General features: G+C 36.7%; 1 protein-coding gene across 1 annotated transcript in view; it reads left to right on the top strand.

Annotated features, from left to right (window-relative positions):
- The window catches only part of DARS (aspartyl-tRNA synthetase), a 40,284-nt gene extending 21,930 nt beyond the window's left edge, over positions 1-18,354 (top strand). Inside the window, exons 7-15 of the mRNA XM_010015833.1 lie at positions 8,240-8,351; positions 10,272-10,406; positions 11,601-11,748; positions 12,697-12,843; positions 13,849-13,891; positions 14,581-14,661; positions 15,295-15,406; positions 16,251-16,322; positions 18,053-18,354. Coding sequence (XP_010014135.1) covers positions 8,240-8,351; positions 10,272-10,406; positions 11,601-11,748; positions 12,697-12,843; positions 13,849-13,891; positions 14,581-14,661; positions 15,295-15,406; positions 16,251-16,322; positions 18,053-18,144 — 942 coding nt within the window. The 3' untranslated portion in view covers positions 18,145-18,354. The remainder of the gene's footprint in view (positions 1-8,239; positions 8,352-10,271; positions 10,407-11,600; positions 11,749-12,696; positions 12,844-13,848; positions 13,892-14,580; positions 14,662-15,294; positions 15,407-16,250; positions 16,323-18,052) is intronic.
- Positions 18,355-22,484: the final 4,130 nt, after the last annotated feature.

The raw sequence follows: 22,484 nt of genomic DNA, 5'->3' as shown, positions 1-22,484 counted from the left end.
TGCATGCTTGCCTGCACGTGTTTATTTTTCATATTTCTAATCGGTGAAGCAGTGAAAGTCATGGAAGTGTATTGTTGGCCAGAGGAAAAATAAACAACATATTTTTCTATTTGTGAGTGGCATTGTGAAAACACAGGGGTTTTTAATCCTAAATGTTCACCTTTTGTGACATTAATCAAGAACACATATTAGTAGTTTAAAGGTGAACATTTAGGATTTGGCATGTGGGCTTGTACATCTGGGCTTTTATATTTACAAAAGTTAAGGGTGATTGAATAAGGACAATTTAAAATGGAGTATTTTATACCCAAAAACTGTAGTAAGAGCTCAGTTTTGAGGTATAAGATGGAAGTTTTGAATTCAATGTGTAATAGAGGTGCTGTAACGCATGCCTCACAAGTGAAATTGTACCAGGCCATGATACCAATCTCATTCTCTTTGTTTCTTCCATATATTTTTCTTTTTTCTTTTCTGAAACACCTTTCTTCATTCAGGTCATAGAGACACAGCCTTCTGTGAATTCATATATCTCCCAAATATTTACTCTTTCAGATCAGCAGCAAAAAACTATCTACTAAATCACTTACAGAACATTTTTTTTCTTTTTTTGAAATAGCAGCTAACATGAAAGTAACAAGCCATTCTTGCTGACATGAGGCTTGGTCTTTTCCCATATTTGGCTCTCCACAGTAAAATTTTGGTTAACTTCTCACTGAAGCTTTGCTCATTTTTATAGTGTATCTAGTACTGCATTCAAAGTTCTGCTAATGAACTCAGTGTATCAGTAGTAGTTCTCATTATTTCAGTCTATGGACCTGGGAAAAAAAAAGTAATTTATTTATTGGAAAATTTATTTATTTGGAAAAATTGACACTAAAATGCTTAAAGCATTTGAACATTTGTTGTCCTTATTTCAGCAACTAAAAGTACGTGTGCAAATTGTTTTACCTGGACCAAAGTTAATTGCTTTTCACTTTATGTATAATGCTGAGCGACTTCAATTTGTGATTACTTTGCAGGATACTCAGTATCTCATCATATTGGTCTCTTCACCTGTGTCTTAAGCCTTTGATGAAAATAATTCTATAATAATGGTGGAAAGTGAAAATCATTTAAAGGATCAGCAGCTTAAGGTAGTGGTAACAGGGTACTAAATTGAAGGGAGAACTCTAGGATGGTTGGAAGTGCAAGTTTTACTTGAACTTCTGGTGGTGAAGAAAAATACTCAAACAGCACTCCAGAGAAACTTAAGAAAATCCATTAAAATAATGTCATACCTGTATAATAAACTGTAAAGAGCCATGAAACCCAAAGAGAGCAGAGAAATACTACAAAGGGAATGACAGTTAAAAATACTAGCTGAAAATAATGGCATGAAAGTATCCTTGGTGGTAATTCAGATGAGAGCACCTGCAGAGTAAAACCTAAGAAGGTATAGAGTAATGGAAAAATAAGGAAGACTGTAATGCCATAATAAACACAAGAGATGGAACAGAAAGGGGTGGGCTAAAATTCATCTGCTTGTGGGCTAAAAGTCTTCTGACACAGTCAGTAGTCCAGCAGGGCTCTCCCAGTACTTCTCATGGATCTCTGTCGGTACAATAATAGAAGATTAGTTATCAGTATTCTGCCTGGAGGGTACAGCTGGTGAGCTAAGTGCATGCTGCTGTAACCTTTTATAACTCGTATGTCCCAACTAGTGTCAGTACACCATTTATTCAGCAGTATTTGGCACCTTGTTTTGAGGTCTGAACCTTAACTCTGCCTTCTGCAGAAGCTGGTTTTCTCCTTAGCTCCAACAGCTGCTGCAGTGTGCTGCTAAACAGCCACTTCATGCTGAACAGGAATTCATGTTAACTTTTTATGAAATTGAAGGAAGAATGAAATGTCAAATCTCAGTACTTCAGTGCCTTATGTCTGATCTTCTGCATGCACCTGTGGCTGGGTGTAATCTGGCCACAGCTTTCCCTAGATTAGGCTTAGGTATCTATCTTGACTTCCTCCTATGTACAGGAAAAGTTTCTGTCTCTGACTGAGTAACATCTCTGCATGTCTGTTTCACATTTCATTATTTGTTTCAGAACAAAAGCAGGTTATTTTGGAACAGCAGGCTCATGCCTATTCATGTTTGCTTTGTTTCTTTTTCTGCAGAAGCTTTGCTTATGCAAAAGAAGATTCTAAATAATAATCTGTTACTTTGACGTGTGTTTTTAAAGGGAGAGCTGAATAAGTAGAAAAAGTATTTAATGGAGAAAGGAGAAATTCCAGTGAGAATACGTGTGCTTATACATATGTACACATCCTAAGCACGGTATGAAGTGGAAACATAAGAGCAGGGACAAAAAGGCAGTTTGTCTTTCAAAATAACTAAACAACCCCCCCGAAACCCACCTCCCCTCCCCTCAAAGAAAAAAGAGTAATTGATTTTCAGTGATTTGGTTGGATGGACTGGAGCTGTAGTTCAGAAATGGGACTTTAGAGAACCACTAGTGTTCCAAGTGCACTGCGTAAGTAGTCATGTTCTAAGGAGGATTAGAAGACACAATGTGTTAAAAGCTCAGAGATATCTGAAACCATTGTTAGACACTGCTCTCCCATACCTCTTCCTTCTAAGAAAACCAAATCATGGGCAAGAGGGAAGAAATGTTAGCAGAGTGGTTGTAATAGGTACTGTAGTGATTTGTTCCTACAAGTGTGGGAGGAAGTCCAACCACAGGTACATGTATCATTTAGTTCTGGTTTCCTCAGTGCCCCAGTTTTTTAAGGAAGAAGGTCATCAAACATCAAAAATAGAGAGACTTTTTTTTTTTTTTTTTTTTTTGAGAAAAATTCAGCAAACTAAATGCAAAGATCATGGCTAGACTCAGACTAAAAAAGTCCTTAAATGGAACTAAAATTATTGTCCATTTAAGTACAGTCTTTAAAGTAGTTAAGTAGTTTAACTGTTTTAAGTTGTTACAATGAGTTCATTAGATAGGGGTAAATCATGATAAAGTGGAGCTGTGAAACTCAGTTATTGCATAGGTGAAAGGGACTGGATTTCCAAAAATAACATTACTCCATCCAGTATGATGTATAAAAGGAGAGTGTGATTATGATGCAGGATTTTTTTTAATAATAAGGAAATTGCATTAATGGAGATTTAATATGCAGAGTATTCTACAAAGATTGCAAGACTTTCATACTTGTGTACATGTATTTCTAACAATCTTTGTCACCATTTTGTTACTGGCAAAGATCTCCCAGAGGTACCTGGTAGTTTTCTTTGAGGTTACATATGGGAAGTACTTAAATGCCAAGATCCCAAGCTATTGCAGTAGTTGTTATTCTGATGGTGAGGTAAAATGGTGATTACTTAAGGTGGAGAAGTTTAAAAATCCTTTCCAAATAATGATGGCTGGGAAAGAATGAATCTGTTCCTGATGGGTTAACTCATAAAATACAAATACAAACTTGTGGAGTAGAAAAATCAGGGGTGTAGAGACAAGAGAGCTGTTAAGAATAAAGAGTCCTTGTATAGACCAGATTATCTTTCAAATAACCACATCTGACCCATGAGGAAGCCACTGTTGACCTAAGCATCTATTTTTCATGACAGCTAAGTGAAAGTCAAACCCAGTTGATTCTAGAGCTGTTTGATTTACCATTCCTTTATTGGAACAATTAAAAAATGCAAATTGGAACACTGGTTTTAGATCTTTCCTTCTACGATTCTGCTGTTCTTAGGTGAAGTATTCAGTGATGTGTAGACTTTGTGTGTCTGTCAAAACAACTACAGAAACCTTTCATGAAGATCCGTGGTAGGTGAAAAACAATGAAGAGAAGTTGACAATCAAATCACTGATTTTTGGGCTTTGCTTCTTAGTTTGTCTTCCTCTGAAATAAAAATCAATTCAGGTTCATCCAGTTTTAACAATGGACCTAACTGATGTCTTTACTCTGTCTTATATTTTTTATGTCCAGCAGGGTTTTTATCTTAACAGTATCAGTCCAGATTTGATTTGAATTATACGCATTTTGCAGTCCTGATTCTGTAATTGTGTCTGCTAATGCACAGCTCATTGAGACCAAAGCATGGTCTTTTCAGGGTCAGGATTATCCTATTTAAAATGCTCAGGGCAGAGCATAAACGTTAAACTCTATCTCTAGTTGTTTATGGATGTCAGTCTATATTATATGATAATCCAGCTGTACACTGATCTTAATGCAATTTTTTTCTATTTTTTTCCACCCCAAAATACTCGATGACTTAAAGCTTTATTTCATTGTGTTGAATTCAATTTACTAATTGCAAAAGCTGTGTTTTTCCTGACTGAATTCAAGCTTTAATGAACAAGCAGATGTACAGTTTATTTTATTGTGGGTAGTGATTTGGTAGTGAAGACATAACACAGTCCTAGTCATTTAGACAACAAACTTCATGTTCATATCTTCTTCTTATACTGTAAGTAATATTGAGATGTGAATAAAAGTTCACTTCAGTCACTTCGGGGTTAAAAAAATGTTACTTAACAGAAATCCTGTTTTCTAGCAAAACCTTCTTTTCTCATATGTAGTAGAGGAATTGCAAAAATATTTACATTATTTAAAATAATGTGTATTACTTAATATAGCTCATATTATTTTCCCTTTTTATTTAGCCTACTTCATGTATTTAGCGATTGTTTGTGGCAGAAGATAGCTAGTTAACAGCAGGCACACAGAAAAGCAAAACTGAGGTGAGAGTGGAACAGTCTGCAGCTGATATGAGAGTAAAAAGAAAAAAGTTCACAACTTTGCACGTATGTGCCTCAGTCGCACCTCTTTGAGATAGGATCACATAAGGTGTTAACTGTCCTCAATTCTGTTGAGCACATTTGTTGGTCTCTGGCAGCTTACATGACTATCATTCTAACACTGCAGCTTATGCCAAATGAAAATGCAATAATTGTTTCTATAATCTTGCTTATAGTGCTAAAATACACTCTGTTCTATTATTATCAATATTTTCCTTTGTGATATTTAAGTAACAAACACACTGGTGAAACTGGAGTGAGATTATGACCGAAACTCCTATTTCAGCATTGTTAAGTAAACATTATTTTTTTTTGCTGCCTATAACAAAGGTGATTATTGAAAATAATGAGTTTTCTTGTAAAATCAACTCTGCAGACTGAGTTACAACAGTAACACTGTTAACTGCAGCGGCAGTTAAGTGACAGAAGTTTCTTTCTGTGTCTGCTTAACTCTTGAAGGAGTATTTACTGTATTTGCCATAGTCTCAGATGAGATGGTTTGTCAATATGTATGTGAAAGAGTTCATATTAGAGTAAACATTACAGAAAAAGAATAAACACTACGGGAAAAAAATACCATGGCAAAATCTTTTAAAGGCAAAGGTAAAAATGGATTCATTTTGACAACTGTCTCTGTCTTTAGTTTGCTGTGTTGTACCCAAGTGTGGTAGCTCACATGGTAACAGCGTTACCTACCATGGTACAAAACTTTGTAATACACACACCAGCATCTCATTTAAAGACAGGATAACAGCTTGAATTATTTTCTTCAGATAAATTCACTCTCTTTTTGTCCTAAACATTATACCATTGCAAAGGATGTCATTAAATCTGGCTCCACTGCACACTGATAGTTACAGTTCTTTAGGAGCTTGTCTCAAACGTCTTATTGCTGTGTTTAATTCTTACCAGGGACTGCAGTAGAATCATAGAATCAACTGTGTTGTGAAAGACCTTTAAGATCATCAAGTCCAACCAGGACTGCCAAACCCACCACTAAACCTTATCAGTGTGGGCCTCATCTACACGTTTTTTGAACACTCCCAGGAATGGTGACTCCACCACTTCCCTGGGCAGCCTGTCCCAATACCTGGTCACCTTTCTCTGTGAAGAAATTCTTCCGAATAGCCAATTTAAACCTCCCCTGGTGCAGCTTGAGGCCATTACCTCTTGTCCTATCACTTGTTATGTGGGAGAAGAGATTGACCCTCACCTCACTGCGGCTTCCTTTCTGGTAGTTGTAGAGTGTGATAAGGTCCTCCCTGAGCCTTCTCTTCTCCAGACTAAACAACCCCAGTTCTCTTAGCTGTTCCTCATAAGACTTGTTCTCCAGATCCTTCACCAGCATCACAAATTCTCAAGTTGCCCATGTCAGTCTCTGAATGAACAGACACTGAAACTCAGCTACATTGGGTAGGAAGCAGAGTGGTCTTGTCAGGTCTAGTTTGAGGTATGGAGAATTGCTGCCTGTTCTTTCCTTGCTCTGTAGTTAAATGAAAGTTTCAGTGTCCAGATCTGTGAATTTGTCTGCTTTCATAAATACTATTTTTTAAGCATAATTTATCATTATAGATGGGATTAGGAAGATAGAGTCTTTGCTCTGCATGCTTACTACAGCCAGGAGGATTTACTACCTGACAAACTACTGTTAGTGGAGAACTGTGTTAGTTATTGACTGGCTGACTGCCTGTGCACAGTTTTGGGTCAGACCAAGTAATTGCTTTCAGATTGGGTTTAGCAACCATTTTTCTTTTTCCTAGGACTGTATGATTTAGGACTGTATTCTTACCTGCTCTGGCATGAAACTTGGTGTTGGTTCATAAGAAGGGGAGGGAAGGGAATGTTACTATCTTGCTTTAAATAAATGTGACACATTTTGTCTCTTGGCATTTTTAGAAATTTATCTAATTTACCAAAACCTGTATTGGTAAACCCAAACAAGTTGTCATCTCTTGGAAAATGTCTTTCATCTTTTAAGTAGGAGATGGTTAAGAAAAAAAATTTGAAGTAAGCAAATAACCCTTTGAATCATCCCAGTGCTTCAACGTAATACTACCAAATTATGCTCAGAACTCAGGCGAAGTCTTAGTATATGACTGATTCTGGGAGACCCATGTAGAAAAGGTGAAAAAGTTTGAGGGTACTTTTGTAACTGTTGCTCAAAACCTCATTGCCTTCATTTTGAAAGTAGTGGTTGTGGTTAATGCTATCAGACAGTGAGAACTGCTAGCTATTATTTACTAGTCTCAACCACTTACACTCCTGAGATATTTTGTTGGTCAGCTAAAAGTGCAAATAACTCCAAATTACTGCAGATCTGCAGTATTATTACAGTTTTCTCTTTTGGTTTTTCAGTGAAGCGCTGTCTTTATCTTGCAGAGACAATGGATGTAGCTTTATTTCAACGTATCTGCTGACTGGCTGTCTAAATTTGGGTGCTTATATAATTTGTTTTGGTTGGGGGTTTTTTGTTTTGTGGTTTAGTAGGAGTCATGTGAAAAAGCCCACAAGGCTCTTCTTGCCCTAACTGAAAAGTCGGGTACCTTTCAGAAAGGAGAAGTAAACAGTGCTATGACGCAGATTGTCGTAAAGAACAGCTCTCTTAGTTGTTTGCAAGAATTCGTTAGGTTTTATATACGCTTCTAGGTTGCTAACTGTCAGGTCTTAAATGCTGCAAGCACAAAATCAGATACGGGTTCAGCGTTGACATATTGCAGTGTTTTGAAGTCACTAAAGGCATTTTTTTTTTCTTCCCACTAAAGCCCCAGAACATTACAGGAACATTTAGTATAGGTATTTGCTAATGAGATAAGTAGCTTAACTGTCATGTACATAAACAAAACAATGATCAATTCAGCTAAATCTACTTTAATTTTTTTTTCTTCAGCTAAACGTACTTCGGGAGTAAATTTTGAAAAGACAGAACTGCAGTTCACATGATCAGGTGTTATGTGGTCTGCTTTAAATGATGGGAGTTTAGACCTTGGATTTGGGATGGTTTTGTGGAAGTGTTGTACGTGGTTAACATGTGGCTGTGTTTTTACATGAAAAATTTTGTATTTGATAGCCTTTAATAGACACAAATGTTTCTGCCTTATGTAATTTATTGATGGCTTTCCTTTTATCATATGCTGTGTATTACTGCAGCAGCTCTAGTTCAGTATGCTGAAAGCTTTTTAATAGTTTTAGTGGTTTTATCCAATTTCTTACTATAAACCCTTTACTTGCAGAAGCATATCATAAGTGAATATTTAAATGTAAAACTGGCCATAGTGTCTCCTTTATAACTGAATATGCCATAAATTGAAATGAGGAGTTTCTCTTGTTTCCTTTGCTGTTTCTTTTTGTGTAATAAACAATTACCAATTTGCACTTCTCTCTCTTTAGGAAAATACAATAATCAAGTATTCCTAAGACAAGAGAAAAACTAACTTAGGATTCATTGTTTTATCTTCTTCTTCTAGACCTCTACTAGTCAGGCAATCTTCTGCCTTCAGTCTGGTATTTGTCAGCTTTTCCGAGAAACTCTTATTCGCAAGGGATTTGTGGAAATTCAGACTCCCAAAATCATTTCAGGTATTGTATATGTGATCCAGCAGCTATAGGTCATTTTCATTTACAGTTGCTCAGCATACCTATCTGACAAAAATTTAGGAACTTCTTATGTAAAAAACGTAGTTCTATTTCTAATTTAGATGCAACATAACAAACTTCTCCTAGCAGGTATCATAGTTGTTCTTTACTTTTCTGCTGACTTCAGATGTTAAAGGAATGACAAGACAAATATTATATATACTTGATTTATATACCCTGCGGTGCATTTAAAGTTTTAATTTGGTTAAATACAGATGTCTGATCATATGCATTGTTCTTCAAATCATGTTCTCAGTGTTGAGTGCTGCCAGTTCCATACCCAGTATCAAAAAAACCATCCACTCTAATATAGATAAAAAGCAGCTTCCATCATAAAGAAGTTACAATAAACATACCATGGTATAAGAGATGATACTATTATATACAGTATGTCACTTCTTTAGCAATGAGCATATCGCTAAATAGAAGATGGCAGATCGTTTTTCTGAAAGTGTGGCATAACAGCTTCAGCCCAACGTAAAGTCTGGAAATGTAGCTTCTGCTTCTAGTTCTGTTGATCTGCTGTATTTTTTAAAAAGTTAAATTACTTGATTTACTGGTGGATTTTTTTTTTCATCTTATTGGTGTTCTTTGAGCCTTTGTTGATGTTGCTAAGACATGCATGGAAAATATAGGGCAGAATATTTGTATTTTTGTATGTGCATTCATTTTATGCATACATTTTACCTACTGAGTTTTATACTTCTCTATTTTTGAAGACAGCTCTTGATTAAGGTAAAAAGGCTTTTTGACAAAATATATGTAAGCAAGTATTCTTTCAATCTGGAAAGTATCGTTGAACTATAAGATCAGATAACTTTTTTCCTGCAGAGACAGTTGAAACAGCATGAAATACTAAAGACTCCCAAGTAGTTTATTTACGTAGGATCTTTGAGGAAGTGTGCTATTCTTACTGTGCAGTGTACCATTGAAAGCAGGCAGGCAAGCATCCTATTGTTTGTATGAGGTCATGTTTTGTAAAAATAGTTAAGTTGATGCAATCCTTACTAAACTTCAAATTTAAATATCGTAGAAACATTTGTTCTAAGATTCAAGATTTTAAAAGTTACTTGTATTCAAATATAGCTGTAAATATTCACTGAAACTATTTCAGTGGGAGTAGCGGTAACGAAAGAAGCAGCATTAATCTCAGTGGAATGGTTAGTAATAAGAATAACAACAACTTTACTTAAGAGTTACCTTAACATTAGAACTTTCAAAGATTATTGTTAGCAAGTTAGGCAACTGTAACTCTCATATCACACACTAGGAAATGGAAACATAAAGTGACTCAGCTGATAGCTTGGGTAGGCAGTTTGCAGTAAGGGATTCAGATATGTGTATTCTTGGTTCTTGTTCTCTAAGGGTAACCTTCTAGGAAAACAGCCTCATACTGAGAAAAAGTTTTATACCTTTGGCAGGTGTCCTCTAGTAAATCTAGTTCTGGGTCTGAGAGATATTTATGCTTTCAGTTAGAGAGGATGATCCTGGCAAAACAGGATATGCACTTTCAATCTCGGCATCTGCAGCTAACCCCTGGAAGTCTACGTCATTGGTTTCCACAGAAATGTTGGGCTGCGAGTAGATATGGTGATACAAGCATGCATTCTCTGCTGTTCTCACTGTAAGGTGAAGGACAGCTGGGAATAGTAACATTTTAAACTACTGCATCTAAATTTGCAGTTTTGCAAGACAATGTGTGACAGTCCTGAGCTGCAAAACTTTCTTAGAATTAATGGATGCACATACATCTTTTTCCTCTACTACGCTTTGAAGAAAAACTGATCTCTACTCAGTCATTCTACCTCAGATATATTTTGTGCATTTTTATTTTAATAATTACTGCAAGCATTTGCTTTTCAGCTGCCAGTGAAGGAGGAGCCAATGTGTTTACTGTATCATACTTCAAAAGCAGTGCCTACCTGGCTCAGTCCCCACAGCTGTACAAGCAGATGTGTATATGTGCTGACTTTGAAAAGGTTTTTTGCGTTGGGCCAGGTAAGAAAAGCATTGGTTTATCCAAAGTGTGAAGTGTGCAGTGATGGCTTTTAGCAGCTGTGGTACAAATAAGATAACACACATGCTGAAAGCTTTGAATGGTTTCACTTAATATAGTTTCATTTACAAACATAAATTCAGTTGGGGCACCTAATGAGAACAAATTCAATAGAGAAGTTGCTGGAACAAAACTAAAATACTGAAGTAAAGGTAGAGAACTCTTATCCAGTGCCTGCATTTCTGTGAGGAGAAAGAAATTGGAAATTGATAATATGATGAAGTTAGTAAAACATGGAATCACACTGTGATTACTGAAGCCATACTTTGCTATTAGCCTTGCCCAGTAGTAGCCTAGTTGCCTTTAGTTGCCCAGTAGTAAACAGTTAAAATAAGCAAGCTAGGTTTTATGTGCTTTAGCTTGCATATTAACATATTCTTATCCCTTGCTATTGTATGTGTTCCAAACAACTTTATTTAGGAAACATACTCTTTACCTGGGCTGTCAGTAAATAATAAAAAAATCAGTAATTTTCAGCCTCAGGTTCTCTCTTTCTCAAAAGCTGATAGGACTTGGCCTCTTCAGGTGGTAATACAGCTTTTAAAATTATTTACTTATTTTTCCTAAGACCTCAAAGACCAGTTCAAAGATATGTAAACTGAAAATGCTGGAAAACAAACCAGTAGCAGTTTATACAATTAAAAAAAAACCCAACTACATATGCAAATAATTCAGAAGATCTTAAATTTCTTGCTAATTACTAACAAATGAGTCATGGTTTCTAGGAAGACATGTTTATATTAGACTCTCATGTCTGGGAAAATCAAACCAAACCAAAACCAGAACACACACGTGTGTAAGTCCATTTCCTCTGAAAAAGTCAGTTTTCTAATCTGAAAGTCCTTGTCTAAGAAAGCTTGTCTGTTCTTTCCACTTCTGTCTGTTGGTCTAACAAGAGATACTGCCTTCCTACAAGTCTTGTCTATCTTGTATCCTTTGAGCACCACAGCTACAATAATGCTGTCACTGTTATAAATGATGCTCCGAGACAGCTAGTTTTCTTGTTGGTTTTCAGTGAGAAATGCCATGTCTCAAGACAACATCGTCTGCTGATGTGATTGATTGTCAGTGTTATTTTTTTCAAAATGGAATGATAATTTCAGGTCAATTAGAATTGCTGTTGTTTAATTTTACAGTATTTAGAGCTGAGGACTCCAATACACACAGACACCTGACTGAGTTTGTTGGTCTGGATATTGAAATGGCTTTTAACTATCACTATCATGAAGTGGTAGATGAGATTGCAGATACGTTGGTGCAGATATTCAAGGGACTTCAGGAAAGGTAATGAAAGCATTTCAATTTCATGAGCAACTTTGTGATCTCTTGCGTTGTTTGGTATGAAATGGGTGATTGTTTTATCCTAAGCTTGTCAGGTAATCAGTTGTAATCTGATTTACAACAGGACTTCAAAACATTTTTGCTTTACTCTTAACTGTTTGTGCCTGACTTTTAAAGTTCACTCAAACCATAGGGCAGTAAACTATTTTTAGCCCAAGTTGCATCTCCAAGAATAATGCTAACTTGCACTAAGAAAACTTGTTCACTGTTGATGGACTTCCTAACAGAAATGATCCATCATTAATTTAAAACATCTTTTTTTTTGTGTCACTACAGGTAAACTGATAGTTAGATTTTGAAATTAATATTTGCTATCCAAGAAAGTTTTTTTCTGATTTAAATTTATTGTAACAGCGTGCATCTGCCATGAAAGCAGCAAAGATTATTTTCCATTATTCACAGTCTTAAGTCATTGAAAAGCCAGGTCAGAAGTTTAGGAGGTGGTTTTCATTTGCTTACAGATTAGCCTATCTTGCAAGCAGAAGTACAAATCTTTTCATCTGTGTCGAAGGAATTTTCTCTGTTACATTTAAAATAGCGAATTACTTAAAGGAGAACTCCAGTAAATATTACAAATCAAAGGGATGATTTCTTAATGTCTTTACTGGGAAAATTTGACCTAGTCAATTATTTCTTACAAAAGGTTTAAAACAGAAGTAGCAGTAAAATATTAACATGTATATCATTGAAGTAGATGCATTAATTTACATGAAACATTTCATTAGGATTGTACGGTTTCTCCAGAAATGGCTTTAAAACAGTTTTTATGTTGCACGAGGGACCTCTTGTGGCAAAATTGTATTGCCATTGCAAAATCATTACTGGATGCAAGGAGAGTAAATTTCTTGACTGTTTTGTATTTTGCTTCTGTTCTTGTTTCCTTGTATATAGGTTCCAAACTGAAATTCAGACAGTGAACAAACAGTTCCCCTGTGAGCCATTTAAGTTTTTGGAGCCAACTCTGAGGCTGGAATACCGTGAAGCTGTGGCCATGCTTAGAGAGGCTGGTATTGAGATGGGTGATGAAGAAGATCTGAGGTACTTTGGCAGTACACAAATGTGTCAGTCTTGTGAAAGTGTCAGGTTTGTACTGTTCAACTGACAGCCCTCAAGAAGGAACCACAAGCGTATAGAGGAATAAACAGTACTCGTATCCAACTTTCTTGACAAAAAAATGAAAAGGATATGAAAATAGTCCTTCCTTTTAATGTAGACTATATGTACAAACTCTGAAATCCAAAATAAAGTAACTTAAAACATAAAGTGAGAGTAACGTGAACCTTCTAAGGATAAGAAGCACTTGTTTTTTTAACAGTTGTGGTCCTTCATGTGAGTTGTCATGTCTTTGAAGAGAATTAAACAAAAAGATTCTTCAGTCTTAAGGTCTCCCTTGTCAGTAACGCATTCCCACTTCTTTCCACCTCTTAGGAAAAAGATTAAGTAAATATGATTGCATTCCCATTGATTTACCAGAAGATAAGTTTAACTAACTGATTACGTACAAACTTTTAAAAAGACACTTAATAAATTAAAAGGTTTCTGTTCTTCCCTATAATATATCCAATACCATTAGGAGAATGTATGATTTTATAGTTAAATGATCTGTGTGTTGAGGAAGTTTCAATCATAAGAGTTTGATAGAGGAAATTAATTTATTCAGCAGCTGCTTATGATATTTCTCAATTAATTGTGCCTAAGAAGAAATGGCTGCACAAGGCATGTGCCAGTAGGAAATAGAGTACACAATTCTTCAGTAATCAGAATACTGGTGATTAGGAAGTAGTCATATTAAGAGCAAAAATATCTTTAAGTCTGAGTTAATTTAAGAGTTTTCTAGGACCAATACAAAATATTTAGGAACAGAAATAAATATACTTTATTTCTGAAATTTGTCTGCACAATCTAAAGCATTCAGAAACAAGTACTAGATTTTCTAAAGGGTATAGGGTACATCAAATCTGTAGCTTGAAATCTTCTTAGCCTTGTGAAGCATATAATCAGCAGAAGTTTAAATAAGTTAATGGTGATAACTCTTTTTTTCAGCACACCTAATGAAAAGCTCCTGGGGCGCCTGGTAAAGGAAAAGGTAACAATTATTTTAGAATAAATAAATTTGTGATTGAATCTGAAACCTGACATCATGGAGCCATTGGACTGGGATGAATGCCCTCTTCATATAAAACAACTCTTTACACACTGATAGAGTATCTCAGAACATGCAGAAGTTGTGGAGAGTTTGTGATTAGCATAAGCATTTATAATTCTTGACTCACTCCCGTTTTGTTGCTGCTTATTTAATCTACAGACAGTTTTATCTTTAACATAATAAGCTGTTTCAAACCATTTTCAATCTTTTATGTTTATTTCTGTCATCTCTTATACTCAGTAGTACACCAAACACAACAGTATGTTCCAAACCAGATCTCAACATAATTAAAAATAAACAAACAAACCAACCAACCAACCAGATTCTAACTAAATTTATAGGAGATGAGATCTCTGGGGAAAAAAATAAGTACCTGTTACTATAGCAAAGCATTTTACTGCTAAACATTTGTAAATTTACACAAGTAGTACTGGAAACCTGACAAATAATACATGACTTTTATAGATAAGTATTATTTTTTAAAATAATGGTGTTGAACTTGTGGAAAAATATTGGAAGATCTTTTTTCTTCTGTTTCAGAGATTCACAACGCTGGTTATGTCTTCCTCTTTTAATTTGTTCTTTATATCATTTTCTCTTGTACTAACTTTTAAATTACCTTCTTTTAGTATGACACGGACTTCTATATTCTTGACAAATATCCTCTTGCTGTGAGGCCTTTTTATACAATGCCAGACCCAGTAAATCCTGTAAGTAAAATTCTTTGTTGTTGTTAGTGGGGTTTTTTTCAGTTTAAATTATTCCATGTAAGGATAACTTGACAAAATTAGATAAAGTAGATTTCTGTGATCCGCTGTTAAAATTCTGATAACAAGATTAGGTCAGCGTTATATATGACTTGTAAAATATTGATAGTTACTCTTCACTGGTGGAGACATACTGGAAAGAAACAAATATAGCTAAAGCTGGGAGAGCTGTATGGAGAGATCTCCATGGTCAGAGCACTGCTGCCATCACTGGAAAGAGGCAAAAACATTCTTCCAGGGTAACAAATACTTTAACAGAAAATATACTTTTTAAAAATAGTTAGAAATTCCCCGGTTCATTCCTAAATCCAGGGTAAATATCTTCGGAGCATCTTTTGCTGGGATAACTACATGCAAATGTGGGTTTTTTCAGAGGGCATGTGCATGAACTTCAGTTTTTAAAATCAACTCTAGTTTAACAAGAGGAGCAAAAGGGCTGTAATTCTTGGGCAGACTCCAGATACATTGCACTCATACTGCACAACTTTCATAAGTGAAGTTATTGAGAGGTGCACGTTTGCCACCTAAGGATGGAGCAACTGTAGGTAAGAAATAAACTCATCTTTGTTTTTCCAGAAAAACTCTAACTCTTATGATATGTTCATGAGAGGAGAAGAGATCTTGTCTGGAGCTCAGAGAATTCACGATCCTCAGCTGCTGACAGAAAGAGCCCAGCATCACGGCATTGGTAACGAGTCAAACAACATGAAGCTGAATTTAAAAGATTATAAATCATGATTGGATTTGTTTCCTTTAGAGGAAGAATTTGGAGCAGAATTTGTTATGTGGTGGTAGTGCTAAAATCATAGTGCTGTATATCATTCTTAATGCGTTTAATTGTGTTTAACCATTTTAATCTAGAGCGGGGCTATTAAGAAAACAGTTAGTTTCCCAGCAGCTCCTTGATGAAAAGAAATTGTTTCCAAGGACTTTATAGAGAATATAATGCAGGAAATATTTTCAACAGAATGAGGTGAGACACACAAGTCTCCTTTGGTCGTGCCTCTCTGTACTGAACTGAGCAGATAAGCAAGTGTCCCTTGGTAAAATTTAAAAAAATAAATAAAATAAATCTCAGCAGGGATAAGGCCAGCTAATAGTAGAAGGGTAAAAGAGTAAATTAGGTGATCACAAGAGTAAAATGTAGGTTAAAATTATGCTTTCAGTGAATGACAAAAAGGGAGTAGCTCCCACTGTAGCAAGATGGGAAAATAGTTGCTAAATCTTTACTTTCTTACTGCAGTTTATTCAAGAAATCACCTTTTTCTGTAAGTCATATGAACAGTTGGGCCTAGCTCTTACTCAATTCTAGAATTTCTTCCCTGACTAAGTTATTAACAGCATTATAATATCAAAACTGTTACAATTTCTAGGTAGTTCCGGATAATTTACATGTTCAATAAGTAAAACCGCACTGTTAGTTTGTAAGTTAAACTGGTAAATTTTTTGTTGTGTTTGCAGTCCTCTAGTCACTTGTATGTTTGGCTTGGGGTTCATTAAGCAGTTGAGAAACATGTCTTTTTCCTCTCTAGATTTGGAGAAAATAAGGGCTTATATCGATTCCTTTCGTTTTGGTGCACCTCCACATGCGGGTGGTGGAATAGGTAAGTGTATGTATTTTATTTTGTTCTGTGTTGGCCTGAGCTTGATTTAAACTGCTCGATCTCAAGCAGGGCTTAATATAAAATGGAGACTAGTAGCCTTATTAGGCAAATGCATGGAGCTGTTTATGATGGAGAAATTAAAATCATAATGGCCCAGTCTGGCAAGTTTAAAAAGCAGATGATCACAAGAAAAAGTGCCCATTTATTAGCCAGGCACATCACTTTAAAATTTGACCACTGAGGAAAATTTAAGGAAGCAAGAAGACACTGTTATATGTGGATTTATCACTGCCTACTAATACCAGAAGCCACTGGTCTTTTAGTGCATTTGATGAAGCTGTTACACAGTGAGAAGTAAGTGATTGCTTCCGTCATTTTCAGTGATTTGACTGAATATCACTGATCAGTTTGGCTCATGCTAATGGTTTCAGCAAAGGTATTGAGGCTTCGTGTCTTAGGTATAAGTATTTTGCATATTAAAATGAGAAAAAAATAGGGTTTAGGTATCTTAATTATAACAATTTACAGTTACACACATTGCTTCCATTAGCAGGATGAAACTGTTCATGCATGTGGAAGTAAGACACTTTGTAGGTCCTCATCAATAAACACAATCACTTATTTGATTCAGTCTTTCTGCATTTGCCTTATTTTTGTAAAGTATATTTAGTACTTTCTCAGCATGTTCTCAGAACAACTGTCTAAGTTTGCCTTCAGTAAATGCATCACATCTGTGATATACTATTGAGACAACTGTTCTGAAATACCTACAAGATGATCTACATTTACCTACACCTATGATTATGCAGTACTTGGGAGCGAGAGGAGATGCAGTATTTGCAGATGATCCAGAATCATTTAGGGCATTCAGAACTAACATCGAGGAAGCTGAAGCGACATCTCTTCTGCAGAGTAAATGCTCCACATGACATACCCTGGAGGTCAAGCCAAGTACCAGCCAAACAGGAGATGCCGAGAGAATTAATGCCGGTTTCTAGCAGTTGCAGATGGAAACCTTAACACAAGAGGGGGCACTGTATGAAAACTAGCATGCATATGGGGATCATCTCAGCATGGCTGGGGTGCATATGTAGCCCCACAGATTAGGAAGTTTTAGCATGTTCCACAGTACACACATAGTAACATCTAAGATTTCAGGAAGGAAGAAGACAATCACTGATGACATTTATTATTACAAAAGATATCAGCAGATAGTTACACAGATAGATATTGCTGTATCTACGTTTTTGTATTCTAGAAGGTTTGGAATAAGCTTCCCCAGCTGTAGGTTTTTTCTGTTGTGGCTTATGGCACTTAATGTCTCTTACTCTGAAGCTGTTAAGACTGGTCTGGGCTATGCTGCTGTTTACCATAGTCAACATAGGGTTCTCCCAATTACCCACCTCCCATTTCAATGTTCTATACCATCTTTCTTGAAAGTCCAAAGTGATTCAGAGCAGGGTTGAATCTCTAGTGCCATTGCTTATTGATACACGTTCCAAATGAAGTCTACATCATGGTATGTAAAATGCCTGGGTTTGGTTCTACTTTCTGTAGTCAGAGGTGCTAATGCATACCTCCCAGTTTTCCGTCACACTACTGTGTGAGGTTGACTGTAGGTATAAAATACCAGATTGGAAGGGACCTCATCTGGTCCAAATACCTTTAGCTTTTTAAGAGTTTCAAACAAATGAGTGACTATGCTGATGGGTTTTTTTCATTTGTTGCAGGGCTGGAAAGAGTAACCATGCTGTACCTAGGGCTGCATAATGTTCGTCAGACCTCCATGTTTCCACGGGATCCCAAACGACTGACACCCTAACATGAGGTGCTTTTGAAAGTCTGGGATGATTTGCCCTGCAGATATGATACGATTGCAAGCATTTCCCCTGCTACTGATGAACCTGTATCGATTTGAGTATTGTAAAATGCAATAAAAAACCCCCATCTCATTTCCTAAAGTGCCACAATATTTTTTTTATCTTTAGGTCTTTATTTAAAAGATAAAACAGATCAGGACTCTTTGTATTGGAAAATGTGCACTGATTTTAGCATTTGATTTGAGCATTGTAATATCAAATTAAAAAAAAAAAATCTCATTTCCTTAAGTGCCACAGTATTTTTGTTTTGTTATCCATAGCTGTTTATTTAAAAGACAGTATTTTAACAGATCAGGACTGTTTGTATTAAAAACTGTGCACATTTTTAATGAAAATGTGATACATCGAGTTAGTATTCTAGTGTCACATTAAATTGTATCATGTTTCTAAACATTTTAATAAATTATGCAATAAAAATTCTGCTATTATAACTTATGTCAGCAAAACTGAATATTGTGAAGTAAATTTATAAATCGGAAGGAGACCAGCCAGTTGTTAATATACATGAGTGTTAGGTAGAGAAGCAGGTGAGAAAAGGAACATTCTTACAAAAAAAATCTTCGTATGAAATTGTGAGAATAGATTGAAATAAATCTCTCAGATTAGATACAATGTCCATCTTTCTGGGTTTTGCTCTGTATCCTCACAAGATAATAATGAATTGATCAAGACTGGTTGGTTGGCTTTTAATGGTGCAATAACTGCCTGAAGTTTAGTTTTGGGGCTTTTTTCTTTTAATCTTCTCCCCCTTCCCTTTTAATTTTTTTTTAAGTTGTATACAAGCCACAGGCCTGTTCTTTATGTTACTACTTGAGAATGGACAGAAGGTTACACACACTCATAGAATACACAAGGATATGTAATACTCTCAGAAAATAAATGAACGGTGAGTTTGAGAGCAGGTCAGCCTCTAGGATAACAGAAAGAAAAGCAAATAATGTAAGCCAACCTGTTTCAGGATTTGTTTTTTTCACTTGTAAATGCTGTGAACGGCCCAATTGTACATCTAGAGAATTGAGTGCTTCTGGAAGTCAGAGTACTTCTAAAATTCTTTCTAGACATCCTTTTTCTCAAATGAATCACTTACTTGAACCTCCTCAATCTGCAGTGATGTGCAAAGCTACTTCTCTTCCTCCTCCCAACCCAAAGTATGTGCCCTGCATTTGGAGAGGAACCAGTGTCTTTGAGCTTTCCTTTTACAGACTGCATCTGATAGTTGTTTTTCAAATTTAAAATGTTTTTGTAAGTGTGGCTGCCAAAGAGCAAAGGATTATGTTCCTTGGGCATTGCAATGGAGTTACTCTAATAATCATACATATTTGTAATTCCTGACCTAATTTTTGCTAAACATTTTACATTATAAAGTTTCATTAGGAGGTATGGTTTAGACAGTCTGTGTTATTATTGCTACCTTGATTTTTAAATGTCAGAGAAGTCACATATTGGTTTTGCTACAAAAAGGTCAGTGAGGCTGTGTATAAATTGTGTAGAATTTCACAAAAGGGCAAATCATCTTTTGCAGCTGCCATTGAACAAGACTTAAGTCTAATGTTTTGTGACAAGAGTTCTCCATTAGAAAACAATCAGACTAAAGGTCAGTTAGGTGAAGTAATGGTTAAATGGTAAAAGTTAAACTTAGTTTAGAAGTTACACAACTCAAGGAATAAAATACTTTGCAGCTTTTCTTCTGAGTCTGATGTAATTAATTTACCATGGAATCTTCCCCAAATTACTAACTTTAAAATCTTACAGTGTACCCAGTTGTACTTTACAAAGCTAAGTGGATTATAAACACGCCTTACCACCACAGACTTCTTAGTGATGAATCCATTTCAAAACAGTTGTTTATTCAGCCAAGCGAACTAGAATTAATTGAATTACCTTCATTCATATAGAACTGGCACTGTATCCCCCATTGGAAGCACATCCTAATAAAGAGCAAAATAACTGACATTCCGTGCCAACGAAAAAACCTGTTTCTTGCTCTAGATTTGGCAGCAAGTTTTGCGTATACTTTCCTGTAACAACTGTGCTTGTCCCCCATGCAAGAGTTACTTGAGCTTACGTTGTTTGATTTATTCACATTAGCTGCACAAGAATGATAATTCGGATGGAGGCCCTAATTCCTTTGTATGCAGAATCCTTTCATGCAGTTTTTTGTAGCTAACTGAAAATAATTATCGTAAATCAAAATGTATTTGTCCTTAGTGTAATCTTAATGGGATACTTCAGTGGGAGCTGCACATTGTTAGAACTTTTTTTGAAACCTTGCAAATAGTAATTTCAGAACTTTATGTGGCTCTGGTAGGTGGCGACCGTGGTTTGGTAGTTCTGGAAAAAAAAATCAAACCTGTATAGTTGTGTATTTCCAGTAACATGCAGGAAGTTCAGCATTTTACGTGGAGTCCACGTTGCTGCTGCTTCTCCACCAGTTAAAATGTTTTGGATTTTTTTTTTTCTGTCTTTCATGACCTACAGTGGTAATTACAGTTGTGCAGTTTTTTAAACTAAGGAACTAGAAGGGTATTGGTAAGGGAGTCATCTGCTTAAAGCAGTCTGCTTCTGAAGTGTAAGTACAGCATTTTCCTGTGAAAACCCATCTGTGTTCACTGAGCCGTCTGACTCTGCCCAGCAGGAAGGAGGACTCGGGCTGTTCTTTTGGAAGCGAAGTGCAGGACTGGCTCCAGTTGGCTGCACTCATCTCTTGGGGGTTAACCTGGGTGGGCAGCTTAGTACCACAGCTGCTCATTCCCTGCCCACTGGGCCAGGGGAAGAGAAAGGAATTGTAAAAGCAGGAAAACTTTGTGCTTCCACCCACGGCTGTTCAATTCCTGGTGTGTTGGACACCCATCCAGGTAAAAGCAAACTGTGGCCTGCACTCTAGTGACAAAGGGATGGAGGAGAACACATCAGCAACATCCACTGTGGCACACTGCTTGGACTCCATCTCATACCGAGTTTCCAGCACGTCCCACACGGTGGCACAATTTCATCCAGGCCACAGGAGTCCACTGCTAGCTTCCACCCCATGCACCCTGCGCCTGCCACGGGTCCCCTTTGAGCATGTTCCTGTGTGCCAAAACCAGAAAGCCTGGAAAACCAGGATGTTTTCTTGACAGCCATCTCTAAAGTACACAACTTGCCCAAACAATTATTTATTCACTATTCCTTGTTCGGGTGTTATGATTATTTGCATGCAGGGTGGAGGTAGACTTTTTTCTATATGGAATTTATTAACTGGAAGTTTTTAAAAATTATCAAATTCAACTATTTTCTTATTTTCTTTGATTTAAAAGAGCATGCAAGCATAGGATAAATTGTAACAGTTGGGCAGTTTTTCTTCTACTTTTCTACCTCTTTAACCCTTAGCTGTCTTGAAACAGCAAAAACCCCAACCAACCAAAAATCTCAAAAAGCTGTAATTATGCTCCAAAGCACAACAATCTGCATTAAAATAAGACTAATCTAGCCGGAAACTTTGCTCTAACCACCACAGTGAAAAGTGAGTGAACCGTGCAGAGGTGAATCTTGATACACCCCAAAAAAACCAAATTGCCAGGCAGCCATTCCACTGTGCAATTAGAACAAGTCTCAGTTCACTATATGGCAAGTGCACTGTAATACGAAACAATGCTACTGCAGGAAGCTTGTGCTGCCAGGGCTTTTTAAAGGCTTTCCAAACTGAGTGAGAGTCAGCCCTTAGCTGCATTAATTACAGGAAAGTTCCCAGTTTAGGCAGAGATTAATGACTTTGCAGGTGGCAGAGCAGTTTTAAGCAATTTTTCATAGATACTGAAATGGTTCCTGCTGGCACGCATCATGTGCCACCAGCTGCCATTCGGTAATGGCTGTCAGCCATGACATCGCGTGGCATATGCTACCTTACGCCATTCTACCCCTGAGCCTGTTACAAACAAGGGCCTGACCCTCACCCGGCTTAATTTACATCCTGTTCACCGGAGGCTGGTCCTTCAAAAGCTGGAGGTGTAGTCTACCCAGTGGGTCTCTGTCAGTAAGACGCTGCCCAAGACACCTCCTGCACACAGTTTAGGGGCTTCCATGGCTTTGAGCCTCCTCAGGAGCGTGCTGGCTGCACTGGCAGTTTTAACTCCCGTTGCCGTAGCTGGCCTGCTTCTCCGGAAAACCAGCGGCCTGCTCGAGTTCACTGCAGCTGAAGACCACACTGAGACCACCACAGCAGACACCTACCTGTTTGTGCGACACGTTTTTCTACCTGTGGGGGTTAAAGTCCTCCACTGCACCGACAAGCTTATTGACAAAG

This window comes from Nestor notabilis, unplaced genomic scaffold (genome assembly GCF_000696875.1).
Source record: "Nestor notabilis isolate BGI_N333 unplaced genomic scaffold, ASM69687v1 scaffold3886, whole genome shotgun sequence".
NCBI classification, from domain to species: Eukaryota; Metazoa; Chordata; class Aves; order Psittaciformes; family Psittacidae; genus Nestor; species Nestor notabilis.
Note: the sequence above shows the minus strand (reverse complement) of the source record. Positions and strands in the feature narration are given on the sequence as shown.